At 38.2% G+C, this 13,757-nt stretch overlaps 1 protein-coding gene across 1 annotated transcript in view; it reads right to left on the bottom strand.

The window, feature by feature from the left end:
* The window catches only part of LOC148059410 (cilia- and flagella-associated protein 74-like), a 39,732-nt gene extending 26,202 nt beyond the window's left edge, over positions 1 to 13,530 (bottom strand). Inside the window, exons 1-14 of the mRNA XM_087782218.1 lie at positions 13,464 to 13,530; positions 12,995 to 13,071; positions 12,872 to 12,920; positions 12,618 to 12,770; positions 11,849 to 11,941; positions 11,679 to 11,783; positions 11,235 to 11,402; positions 11,064 to 11,165; positions 9,579 to 9,681; positions 7,119 to 7,261; positions 6,784 to 6,961; positions 6,576 to 6,701; positions 3,318 to 3,467; positions 3,132 to 3,250 (exon numbers count right to left, since the gene is read on the bottom strand). Of these exons, the coding sequence (XP_087638344.1) occupies positions 3,132 to 3,250; positions 3,318 to 3,467; positions 6,576 to 6,701; positions 6,784 to 6,961; positions 7,119 to 7,261; positions 9,579 to 9,681; positions 11,064 to 11,165; positions 11,235 to 11,402; positions 11,679 to 11,783; positions 11,849 to 11,941; positions 12,618 to 12,770; positions 12,872 to 12,920; positions 12,995 to 13,070 (1,565 nt within the window). The 5' untranslated portion in view covers position 13,071; positions 13,464 to 13,530. The remainder of the gene's footprint in view (positions 1 to 3,131; positions 3,251 to 3,317; positions 3,468 to 6,575; positions 6,702 to 6,783; positions 6,962 to 7,118; positions 7,262 to 9,578; positions 9,682 to 11,063; positions 11,166 to 11,234; positions 11,403 to 11,678; positions 11,784 to 11,848; positions 11,942 to 12,617; positions 12,771 to 12,871; positions 12,921 to 12,994; positions 13,072 to 13,463) is intronic.
* Between the last annotated feature and the right edge of the window lie 227 nt (positions 13,531 to 13,757).

Here is a 13,757-nt window from a genome sequence, read left to right as displayed (position 1 = left end):
TGCCACTTCAAGGATCACAGTTTATTGAGCAAACACTTCTGCAGCTTATTCTGTGTTGATAAATCTGCTCACGAGCGTCAGCCGCCTGTCACTTTAATATACTTTAAAAACCAAGTGTGAAAACATCTAAAACGACCATTTTTATTCAAAATAATGCCTGTTTTTCTTCACTCACTACATCCGTCACCTCGATTTACCCGCATTTACTGGAACAAACCGATCACGAATCGACCTCCCAGCAGTTCCCGACACGTGCCAGGAAGTGACGCATCATCTTATCTGATTCTTAACCAAGTTTGGCAAGCGTCGGGATGATGGGATTCTTTTTTTTTCTTCTCCTCTTAGCACAGAAGAGACACAAAAAAGGCCTAATTTGGCTGAGCATGGATGGCGCTGGATATTTATAGAAAATCAGAGGGCGTAGATGGAACCATGGGCGGGTGAGTCCAGTGTGTTTCCATCTCACGTTTCTCTCTCCTCTTTGTTAATGTGGTCACAGGTTCTCACAGCAAGTACCAACCAACAGGTTTTTACACACAAGCCTACACACTTCATAGTCACTAGGAGAATACTACTATGTTTTAAAAAAATATATAATTTTGACTTGCAAATCATATTCTATGTGTTACCACAGGTATGGTTAGTAGTTCAATAAAGTGTATATTTATTTTAAAATGGACATGTATTCACGCCGTGTTCACTTTTGTGTGGAAATAATCACTCCATCAATCTATATATACATTTTATTTTATTTTAAATATAATACAGAACATTTATTCCCATTTTTGTATATTCTTGTAGTTTCTCCATCGTTTCCAATAATAATAATAAGTCACCTATGGTATTCCATAACACTGGAAGAGGATAATATCTAATATCTATTTACATTAAAAAATATTTTTAATTTATGTTTCAACAGTTATTTGAATATAGTTTTCTTTTGTATTCACAATTTATGTAGTTCAACTTGTGAAGACACTCCTGGTTATCCATGATACAGGAGAATGTTATATTAATTTTTGAATATTTTGATTAATATTTAAACGTTTATTTTCATTTATTTTTGTCACCTCTTTGTTTATTTCCACTTGTATTTTAATATATATATATATATATATATATGTATTTCCAATATTTCCAAATAATGTCACCCCTGGTATTCCACACAGGACTGTATATATTTATGTTTTTAAATATTTGTATTTATATTTCACAAGTATTAGTACAGACCACATGACTCTCAAGTATTTCAATATAGTTTTCCTTTTTTATTCCCTATTTTGTGAAGTTCCATGTAATTTTCTTTAATAAATGTTATAATTTCCATTTAATATTTAAACTTATTCTCATTTCCATATTTTAACTATTATTTCCTGGTATTCCATAGCACAGGATCTATTAAAAATTTAAAACAATTCAACATAGTTTTCCTTTTTTATTCCCACTTTGTGTAGTTCTTTTAATTTAATTAAGATTTATAACACTCCTTGTATCCAATTATTTCCAATTTTAAACATTTATAAATACAAATCCCATTTCCATATTTTTTCTATTGTTTCAAATAATGTCACTCCTGGTTTTCCATAACACAGGATAATATCTATTCCCATTTTAAAATATTTTAAAGTATATTTCAATATATATTGTTTAACTTATTTACTAAACATTTTTGTGTAGTTATACTTCTGTATATTTATTTAATTCCAATATTCCAATCATTTTATTACCATTTTTAACAAAATGGTTACTTATTTATTCCCACTTTGTGTGGTTGACAACTTCTACACGGTTATTTTAAATATATTTCTTGACTTCGCAGCTACATCAAATATCATTTTGTCAACCTAACATTCGGACCGGCATCGACAGGGATGTTTCCGAACGAGAGCGAGAAAGCGAGAAGGTTATAACGAACAGTCTGTGAAACTTCCCTCCACGTGCAAACGTGCGTATTCGTCACATGCGAGTTAAGAATAGAAGCTTCGGACGCTGATGCGCTCAGACAAGTGGTGGACGAGCTCCTCGACAGTATCGGTGGTTTTTCCAGCGGACACTGATGCATCCTGGGATGTTCTTGGAGCGGTCGGGTGGAAAGAGCCGAGATGCAGAAACCACGTCTAATCGTGCGAGCGACGACGAGAAAGTGATACACAGCGAGTGACCTGCAGAACAATGCATCACCTGCTGCCTGTGGGTGGTTTTCTGAGACGCAGACTGACTCACTGGGTCTCAGAAGTAGATCAAAGATGGTGGACAGATGTGGGAGGTTCGGCTTTTTTGTGCGACATTAAACAGGTGGTGAAGTAGTTTAAGTATTTATAAGCACCAAGGATACAAAAGAAGATAATGATTTTGGATTCCATGATCAAACACCCGAGATAATCGTCGATTATTACAATAAAAATGAGGATTTACTGCAATTTAATCTAGTTCACGCAATAGTCAGCCGACCACTAGGGGCCGCCACATGCTTCAGACTTCATTAAACTGCACTAAATAACAAGCAAGTAAAGGGTCAAGACAGATAAGTTGTTGAAATTGCACTTTTTTTATAGCATATACTGTATTTTCAGATGTTATTTTATTTTAAGAAACTTTAGTTTTGAGTTATTCATCATTTCAAGACATTTATCATCTTAAACTTAAAGTGGTTTACATATTATTTTGTTTAAACGCATCCGAATGTCAGATGTTTTCCTTAAAATCATGTGTAACTAACAATATCAGCCACAATAATGTGGATTAAACATTTTTATTATTATTTATAAAAAGGTTAATTTTCTCAAACATATTGATAATTTTCACGTTTTCCTATCATTTAATTAAGAAAGATAGTTCACATCAGCTTTAAAAGCTGCTCGAGTCGACTGTATCCTCTCGTCCTCAGTCTCCACCAAAATATGTCCAAACATCAGCTTTAAAAGCTGATGAAATCGACTGTATCCTCTCGTCCTCAGTCTCCACCAAAATATGGCCAAACATCAGCTTTAACGTTCCAAACATGACAGTGTGTTTAAAATAAAACAAGAAGTCGTTTCAATTCATAGCTGGGTTGCCAGACCCATTATTTGATTGATCTGATTTTTTTTATTTGACAAAAAAAAATAAGATTTAACAGTAAAAAAACATACCTTATGGTGATAAATTCTTTGATCTGGGAAGAGACGCCGAGAAAACGACAGTTGTTCGTCATGGAGCTGCTGTTGGTGAGTATAATTCTCTTGGTATACGTTTCCTTAACCTCGAAATCCTGAAGAAAAAAGTAGAAAAATGACATTAAACCCGACATTTTTTAAGCAGTTTCTGTGTGAGTTTACCGTGAATGAGACAAGCTCAGGTTTACTGACAAACGAGGGTCCTTTCAGTTTTGACCCGAGCGTGTTTTTACTGGACAAGTGAAGCTTCGCTGTAGCAGGGACTTCATCCTGGGTCACTGGAATGGGCGTCAACTTCTGATACGAGGGCGTCTGTAAGAAAAGAAAAACATATAATAAGAATTTAAAAAGTAAATAGACAAAAAAACTAATAATAGAACCAGCGGAGAAAGTTATGTTTTATGATCGGTTTATTCGTGAAATAACTGGAAACACCTATATTGGAGCAGATGGTCCGATCTTTGGAGTTCCATCTGGATCCAGGAAGGTTTTGAAGAATTTGACATAATTCTAAACTTTTTTTTAAAGCAAAATACAATTAAAGAAGAAGAATAACAAAGTAAAAAATATCAACTTACAGACCGAGTCACGTTCTGTCAGTATTATTTTGCAGACTTATTTGTTAAATTCTAACAGACCGAGTCACGTTCTGTCAGTATTATTTGGCGGCTTCAATTAGTCAATTCTAACAGACCAAATTACGTTCTGTCATTATTCTTTTGCGGCTTCAATTAGTAAATTATATTAGACCGAGTTACGTTCTGTCAGTATTATTTTGCAGACTTATTTGTTAAATTCTAACAGACGGAGTCACGTTCTGTCAGTATTATTTGGCGGCTTAATTTATTCAATTCTAACAGCCCAAATTACGTTCTGTCAGTATTATTTTGCGGCTTCATTTAGTAAATTCTATTAGACCGAGTAACGTTCTGTCAGTATTATTTTGCAGACTTATTTGGTAAATTCTAACAGACCGAGTCACGTTCTGTCAGTATTATTTTGCAGACTTATTTGGTAAATTCTAACAGACTGAGTCACGTTCTGTCAGTATTATTTGGCGGCTTAATTTAGTCAATTCTAACAGCCCAAATTACGTTCTGTCAGTATTATTTTGCGGCTTAATTTAGTAAATTCTATTAGACCGAGTCACGTTCTGTCAATATTATTTTGCGGCTTCATTTAGTCAATCCTATCAGACCGAGCCACGTTCTGTCAGTATTATTATCCGGCTGAATTTAGTTAACGTTAAGAAACCTGAGTAACGATATGCAAGCATTGTGTTGTAGCTCAATTTTATAAATTCTAACAGACCAAGTTACATGCTTTCAGTAATATTTTGGGGCTTAATCTTGTAAATTCTAACAGACCAAGTCACGTTCTGTCAGTATTAATTTGGGGAGTCATTTTGTAAATTCAAACAGACCTAAATACAATGTTAATGATTTATTTCTTCGCTGTGTATTCAAAAGATCTTCTTGGCTGAGGTATGTACTCTCCGAGCGTCACGTCCCTTCTCATCCCTCGACCCGGCACTAATGCGCTCATCTCTCCCAGCAGCCACTGCTGCCGTGAAGTGGCCTTGCATCTCTGAACAAGTGTAATTCGTACGTTCCGATCACTCGCACTTGACTCGCACTCGTCCCGAGCTCTGATTCACGCTCGCTTCAAGGCGTCAGAAGCCCCCGCTCGAGATGGGAGTAACAAGTCTGGATGACAAAAGGAGACGAACGAGCCATTGACAGCCAACTATTGATGGTCGTGGAACAGCCTCGGAGAAAATTCATATCATGTCCTTCATTTACCACTCGTTCTTGTTTTCCCATCAAACTATTCTCAGACCTGTCGAGATCTTCATTATCATTTTACAATCTACATGGGAATTATTTGTCATCTTTCAAATACAAGCTTCATCGTGGATGCATTTTTAAAGCTCAGAATGTTCAATAAAACATTTAAGAATGTCCCATTTTCTTGTAAATCAGAAGGAAGTGCAGCATAATTCACACAGACCTCATGGGAACCATCATCATCATCAGCACCGTGAGTGAACAGAAGAATTAATTTGGGCTTCATTCATTGATAATACAATGGTATCGACTCATTTTTATAATATAATAGCTAACTCAAAAATTAACGTATCTTAAATAACAAATACCCAGGATTGAACATATCATTTATTAAGGTGCATGTTGTTAATTTAAAATTAAATCATTTTGAATGACAGGAATGTGTTGGAAATGTTGTATTTTCCTGCAACCATTCACGGAAAATTTATGACGAGTCCTACTTTTGAACCTCAAATTAAATTAAATTTGTATGACCCTATAAGATCTTTCTTATTCTTTCATTAGAGAAACTTGTTGATTTTAGTTGATTTATTTATGTTGATTCTGGTGGTAGACCTCAAGGGATACAAACAGATTTATTATCTGGCCTTCGGTCAACTTGACCCTGAATCAAAACCAGGGATACCACAAACACATTCGTTTTAAGGCCTTCGGGTCACCTTGACCCTGAGATAACACAAGGGATACCTCAAATACATTTGTTTTCGGGTCTTCGGGTCACCTTGACCCAGAGACAACACAAGGGATACGACAAACACATTTGGTTCCGGGCCTTCGGGTCATCTTGACCCTGACCACAAGGGATACCAAAGACACATTTGGTTCCGGGCCTTCGGGTCATCATTACCCTGAGATACACAAGGGATAGCACAAACCCCTTTGTTTAAGGGTCACCTTTCCCCAGAGACAACTCAGGGGTTACAACAAACAGATTTGTTTTTGGGTCACCCTTCCCCAGAGACAACACAAGGGATCCCTCAAACAACATTTTTTTCAGGCCATCGGGTCACCTTGACCCATAGATTACACAAGGGATACAATTAACACAAAGGATACCACAAACCCTTTTTTTTTTCGGGGCCTTCTGATCACCTTGACCCAGAGACAACACAAGGGATAGCACAAACCCCTTTGTTTAAGGGTCACCTTTCCCCAGAGACAACTCAAGGGATACAACAAACAGATTTGTTTTTGGGTCACCCTTCCCTAGAGACAACACAAGGGATCCCTCAAACAATATTTTTGTTCAGGCCTTCGGGTCACCTTGACCCAGAGATTAAAGAAGGTATACCACAAATACATTTGTTATCGGGTCTTTGGGTCACCTTGACGGAGAGATAACACAAGGGATACCACAAATACAGTTGTTTTCGGGTTAAAATCCTGGGAATTCTATGTCTTATATTTGTCCATTGGTCTCACATGTAGCTATAAATATATCTATATATTATATTTTGATTGATATGTTTATGTATGTTTGTGTAATGTTAAGCTGAGTCATTAGCATTTGAGTAAGTGTTGAGTTCCTCACACATAGAACATGCTATTCTTTATTCCAGTAACTCGACTGCACCTTGTACTTCTGCTCCCACAATCCGGGGAACTGGGGTCGGGCGAGACAACCTTCCACTCCCGGCCCGAGGGCTTCCTTCAGGTCCTCCTGGTCCGACGAATCCGACGAGGAGCTGCTCTCGGACCACTGGACGAATAAACCCGGACACATAATAAATACATCATCGCAGCGACTCGTCTAAAGACGCATCTACACTTCTTCACTTTACTTCTCTGTGTTGGATAGAAGAGACCGTGGACCTGAGTTTCTCCCTCACTCTGGTGGTCTCCAACCTTCCAGGTGTTTCTACTCCTTCTCGCCGCCCGCTTTCCTCCCTCGTCGGCTTTTGTTCGGGAAGCTTTCGGGTCGCGACCTCGACTCTCTCTGACCCCTGCCGCTCCGATTCCCTGAGCAAGGGTGAGATCGACAATTCCGCATTAAAACAGAAACGGGGTCACGTATACAGCGAGGCGCGCGGCGAGAAGAAAAACCACCCACGCGGCGCTGCGTGGAGTGGGAGTGGAGGACATGCATGTGGGCGCAGAGAGCAGCAGAGAGACGTACTCTTGTTTTTGTCGTCGCTCTAATAGTTTCTGTCGACGAATGCTGTCGTCGTGGTGGAAGCTCCGGGCCTGCAGGGGTTCTTGCTGCTCTTTCTTTGGGGTGTTTACTCTGATGGCTCGGCTCTGATGGACTCGTACGTTCTCCTGGAGGAACGAGAGCATCAACACGATCACAGGATTCACACGAGCCTCTCTCACTCCGTCGATAATCAGACAGATTAGATCGCATCACAGTATTAACAGATTAACTTTATTGAAATAAACGTTGTTTTAAAGTTTATTTCTTTCCAAAAGCAACTTTAAAAGCGATTGTTAAATGTGACAAACTATTAACTGAACTAGTATCTTTATAATAACGTTTTAAGTACTTTAGTAGAAGTGGAAAATAGTATTTTATTGAATTATAAATACAACATCATGCAACTCCTAATGTTTAATATCAAACCGTCATCGTTCTTCTTATAATGATGCTTAAAAAAAACACACACAGGATCACATTTGTTCAACAAACAAATGAATTAAAGTATAAAGATGTGGGGGTTTTTTTAACTTTTAATTCTGGTGATTTAAATGATTTGAATCGAGGTTTTCTATCAAAAATATGATGTTTTTGGGCCTTCGGGTCATCTTGACCCTGAGATAATAAGGGATTCTAAAAAAAAAAAAATAATAACACAAAGGAAACCATTAACACATTTTTTTTCGGGTTCTTTCGGGTCACCTTGACCCAGAGACAACACAAGGGATACCACAAAAAAACATTTGTGGTATCCATCAAGGGTCATCTTGATCTTGAGATGACACAAGGGTAACACAAACACATTAGTCGTATCCGTCAAGGGTCATCTTGACCCAGAAATAACACAAAGGGTACCACAAGGGTCATCTTGACCCTGAGATAACACAAGGGATACCACAAATGCATTTGTTATCGGCCTTTGCGTCACCTTGACCCAGAGACAACACAAGGGATACCACAAAAAACATTTTGGTATCCGTCAAGCATCATCTTGACCCTGAGATAACACAAAGGATAACACAAACACATTTGTGGTATCCGTCAAGGGTCATCTTGACACAGAAATAACACAAAGGATACCAAAAGGGTAATCTTGACCCTGAGATAACACAAAGGATACCACAAACACATTTGTGATCGGGCCTTTGGGTCACCTTGAACCAGAGACAACACAAGGGATACCACAAATACATTTGTTTTCGGGCCTTTGGGTCACCTTGACCAAGAGACCACACAAGGGATACCACAAAACATTTGTGGTATCCGTCAAGGGTCATCTTGACCCTGAGATAACACAAAGGATACCATAAACACTTTTTTTTTCAGGGGCTTCGGGTCACCTTGACCCAGAGACAACACAAGGGATACCACAAAAAAACATTTTTGGTATCCGTCAAGCGTCATCTTGACCCTGAGATGAAACAAAGGATAACACAAACACATTTGTGGTATCCGTCAAGGGTCATCTTGACACAGAAATAACACAAAGGATACCAAAAGGGTAATCTTGACCCTGAGATAACACAGAGGATACCACAAACACATTTGTGATCGGGCCTTTGGGTCACCTTGAACCAGAGACAACACAAGGGATACCACAAATACATTTGTTTTCGGGCCTTTGGTACACCTTGACCAAGAGACAACACAAGGGATACCACAAAACATTTGTGGTATCCGTCAAGGGTCATCTTGACCCTGAGATAACACAAAGGATACCATAAACACTTTTTTTTTTCAGGGGCTTCGGGTCACCTTGACCCAGAGACAACACAAGGGATACCACAAAAAAACATTTTTGGTATCCGTCAAGTGTCATCTTGACCCTGAGATAACACAAAGGATAACACAAACACATTTGTGGTATCCGTCAAGGGTCATCTTGACACAGAAATAACACAAAGGATACCACAAATACATTTGTACATGCAAACAATCGTAAAACTTGCACACATTTTATATGAAGGTCATTGTTTTGTTTGTAATGATTCAAATGTTGGTTTAGTTAGTGTCACATCTTTTATAACTAAACACAATATTGTTTATCTAACGAGAAAAACACACTGACACAATAATGTCTAAATAAATCGTCTCTTGTGTCTTCAAATTGCTAATAAAGTTGTGTTTCGTAAGAATTGCACTGAAACAGTTTAAGTTAAAACATCGTCAGTTTGTGAACACTGTCATGTAATCTCTGTGATCGATTGTCTCTGCCTCGTTTTCTGACGGAGTCAGTATCTTAAACTTGATTTTAATGTTTTTTTAAAATATAAAATATCCATTTTACGTCCCTTATCATCAGCGTTGCATCAGGAAGTTAGTGCACATGTATAATTGAACATAACCATTGAAAATGAAAACTCATGACAAGACGCGTAAATAAATGATAGACCTTCGTCTCCGATATCTTCTCGCTGAAATACGTTCATGTGTTTTTCTTACGTGTGTCGCTGCGATGCTAGACTTCAGTGATTTGACGGCGTTTATCCGCTTCTCTATCATCGTGATCTTCTGCTGCTGCTTCTCCGCCTCGTCCTGCTGCATCCTGCGTTTAAATAAAGATTTAAGTTAGCATTTAATTCAGAATATTACTATTATACACTTGGAAACTCACAGTGGTGGAAGAATTGGATGAACAGACTTTAAATTACATGGAAAAATCTTCAATTATCATTTATTTGAAGAGAATATGTCACATTATTTGGACTTTTGCTGATATATATATATATATATATATATATATATATATATAAATGTTCACATAGACAAATACATTTTAACCATTGGGTTATCTCTGGGTCAAGATGACCTGAAGGCCAGAAAACAAATGTGTTTGTGGTATCCCTTTGCGTTGTCTCCGGGTCAAGATGACACAAAGGCCCCGAAAACTAACGTGTTTGTGGTATCCCTTGTTTTATCTCTGGGTCAAGATGGCCAGAAAACAAATATGTTTGTCGTATCCCTTGTTTTATCACAGGGTCAAAATGACCAAAGGCCTGAAAACAAATGTGTTTGTGGTATCCCTTGCGTTGTCTCCGGGTCAAGATGACACAAAGGCCCCGAAAACTAACGTGTTTGTGGTATCCCTTGTTTTATCTCTGGGTCAAGATGGCCTGGTGGCCAGAAAACAAATATGTTTGTGGTATCCCGTGTTTTATCTCTGGGTCAAGATGGCCAGAAAACAAATATGTTTGTCGTATCCCTTGTTTTATCACAGGGTCAAAATGACCAAAGGCCTGAAAACAAATGTGTTTGTGGTATCCCTTGCGTTGTCTCCGGGTCAAGATGACACAAAGGCCCCGAAAACTAACGTGTTTGTGGTATCCCTTGTTTTATCTCTGGGTCAAGATGGCCTGGTGGCCAGAAAACAAATATGTTTGTGGTATCCCGTGTTTTATCTCTGGGTCAAGATGGCCAGAAAACAAATATGTTTGTCGTATCCCTTGTTTTATCACAGGGTCAAAATGACCAAAGGCCCGAAAACAAATGTGTTTGTGGTTTCCCTTGTGTTTTCTCAGGGTCAAGATGACTCGAAGGCCCAAAAACAAACGTGTTTTTCATATCCCATGTGTTGCCTCTGGGTTAAGATGACCCGAAGGCCTGGAAACAAATGTGTTTGTGGTATCCTTTCTGTTGTCTCCGGGTCAAGGTGTACAACCTCCACCACTGCATATGTATTTCTGGAAGCCAGGGAGGTCGTTCACCTTGACCCAGAGACAACACAGAGGATACCACAAACACATTTGTTTACAGGCCACTGGGTCACCTTGACCCTGAAATGACACAAGGGTTAAGATAAAGAACAGAGATTATTGATGTCAACAATCATAGAGAGACGTCTAATAAAAGTAAAACTGATGTAAAAGTAGATTAAGTTCAGTAAATATGGTTTGAGTTTGACCCCCGTGATTCTAGGTCACACGTTACCTTCTCAAGGTCTCCTTGAGAAACTTCACGGCCGTCTTGCGGTTCGCTCGCTCCTCGTCCTCTTTCTCCTGACTCACGTCTGTGTCCACGACAGCTGGTTGACTATAAAACAATCGTTCACTTGAAAGAAATATTTCCATCATGTCGTCACACACATGAGGTTTTTCCTACTTCTGGAGATGTCGCATCTTCAGTTGAAGACCGGCTTTCCTCTCCTGCCGCATCCTCTTCTCCGCCTTTCGGGTTTTGAGGTGCTGAAAGGCCCGCTCGTCCTCCAACAACTCCTGCTGGATCGACGAGAACCTGCCCAGCTCCACCTCCAGCTCAGAGAGATCCAGTCTGACAGAAGAATCAAGAGTTAAAGCATGATTTTATAGTGAGATACAGAAGAAAGTATTTGACTTCATCACTATATTGTGTGATATTTTTCCAGTATGGCTCCTATTTTATCTCGGTTGCCCTCGTCGTGATGAACCTGTCTGACTTCTGCCCTCGAAGCCATCTGGTGCTTCTGCACCACCTGAGGTGTCCAAAAACAGTGGTTCTCCTGAAATAATCATTTCCCTCCGAGGTGGTTCTTCGGTGTCGGAATATTTATTTTCCCGGGGAGCTCACTCTCGTTGCCGCAGCGCCGCGTCGATCCTCGCCTTCATCTCCTCACCGTCCCGCAACTCCCGGCAGGTGTTTTCATGCCGAGCTCGCAATCGGAATAAAGCCACGCTGCAAAAAACCCCCCCCAAAAAAATGGCGAAAATTTGTTTTTCAATTAGTTTTATTGAGCTCACCTTGATTCTCCAGCCGTCTCGATTTTTTTCTCTAAACTCTCTTTCTGTGTCAGCAAATATTTGAGGTTTTGTTGAAGCAGTTTGAGTTCCTCTCTATTGATGTGGAGAAAAAGTTAAACATATTTTTTATTATTTCATTTATTAAACATTTACTGGGATTGACTGTCACTGAAACAAAAGTCCAGTTTTGAGCAGACGATAAAAGCCAGAGATCATTTAAAACGGAGATGAAAAAAAGGGTTATTTTACACGTTTAGTCATTTTCTAGTAAGTAAGTAAGTCATTTTTATTAATATATAGCGCTTTTCCAGACCAGGATCACTAAGTGCTTAAACAATCAAAACAATACACAATAAAGTATATACTTTAAAGATCAAGATAAAACTGATAACACAATAGGAGTTCCAGAAAATCAAGGAAAAGCCTAGATGAAAAAAAAAGGGTTCTATTACATGTTTGGTCATTTTCCACTAAGTAAGTAAGTAAGTAAGTCATTTTTATTTGTATAGCGCTTTTCCAGACCAGGGTCACAAAGCGCTTAAACAATCAAAACAATACTCAATAAAGTATATACTTTAAAGATCAAGATAAAACTGATAACACAACAGGAGTTCCAGATAATCAAGGAAAAGCCTGAACAAATAAAACCGTCTTAAGATGTTTCTTAAAAGAGTCAGTAGACTCCACACAATTACATTTTGCGTCAAGAGAAAGAGCATTATGGGAAATGCTGTTTTTTTCAAGTTATAGAGGTCGGGGCGGTTCAAACCTGGCTTCGAAGATGTCGCACTCTTTCTGCCGACGAAAGCGGTCCAGCTGGTCCAGGTTTCGTCTCAGCTTGAACATCCGCGCCGTCTCCACGTAGGTCATCTTTTTGCTGGCGCCGGCCGCAGCCGCAAGGTCGTCTTTATCGTCGCCGTCCCTTTGGAACAGATGCAAATAGAAATAGAATCCATGTTTATCAGACTTTTGCACCAAATTCAATTGATTATATTGAGAAAAATAAATAAATAAATCACTTACTTATCCTGAAATTCAATACTTGACTCAGTTTCTTCAAAACTGTCATTTTCTGGTGGAGAAAAAAACGACATATATATCGATGTATATCAACAGTTAAAAAATAAAGAATGCTAGGAAACGTACCTTCTATGTCGTCATCACTCTGCGCACTTTTGATGGAACTTAATTCATATTTCTGCTCATCTTCTACTCTCTCCATCCTTTACCAAGAAAAAACATGTATGAACATTAAACAATATAATATAATACTTTTAAGATAAATATTTAAACCTAAAACAAATAAATGTAATACCAACAGAAGAAGTTACATAACATTATATTTTGGCAAAGGGGTAAACAATTATTAAACTTGAATTGGAAAAATGTTGCGTTTATTTTGACCATAAAGTATATCGTACAATGCTTTACATTCGAGCTAAAAAATGTAAAATAAAGCAAAGTTAGCGTTTTAGTAGCGGTAGCTAGTAACTGCTAAAACAACGCCATTGTTTCTAAAACTAATTACGTCATCAATAACTATCGCGCCTTTTTGTTTCGTCACTAAAACAAAGAAAATATAAGTTTGTTGAATTCCACATTCGTAACTACTTACCTTTTAAGTTCTTATTTAACTTTTTTAAGCGAATAAATTCGACTTCTCCGGGAAAAAGTTATTCGGCCATGTTTGTTTTAGTCACCATGGAAACGGCGCTGTCGTGTAGCATGTTGTAGGCGCGCACCTGAATGTATGCGCAAAAAATATACACTTATACATTTTTTAAATATTTATTATAGTAATCACACTCATCTAGACATCACGAAAAGGCATTTAGTACCTTCGATGTCTGTAATAATTTCAGTATTACGATAATAATAATGATAATCTTATTTTATTTTATTTTGTATT

The sequence above is a fragment of the Callionymus lyra genome, chromosome 19 (assembly GCF_982586985.1).
Source record: "Callionymus lyra chromosome 19, fCalLyr1.hap1.1, whole genome shotgun sequence".
Taxonomy (NCBI): Eukaryota; Metazoa; Chordata; class Actinopteri; order Syngnathiformes; family Callionymidae; genus Callionymus; species Callionymus lyra.
This window is presented reverse-complemented; position numbering and strand designations above follow the sequence as displayed.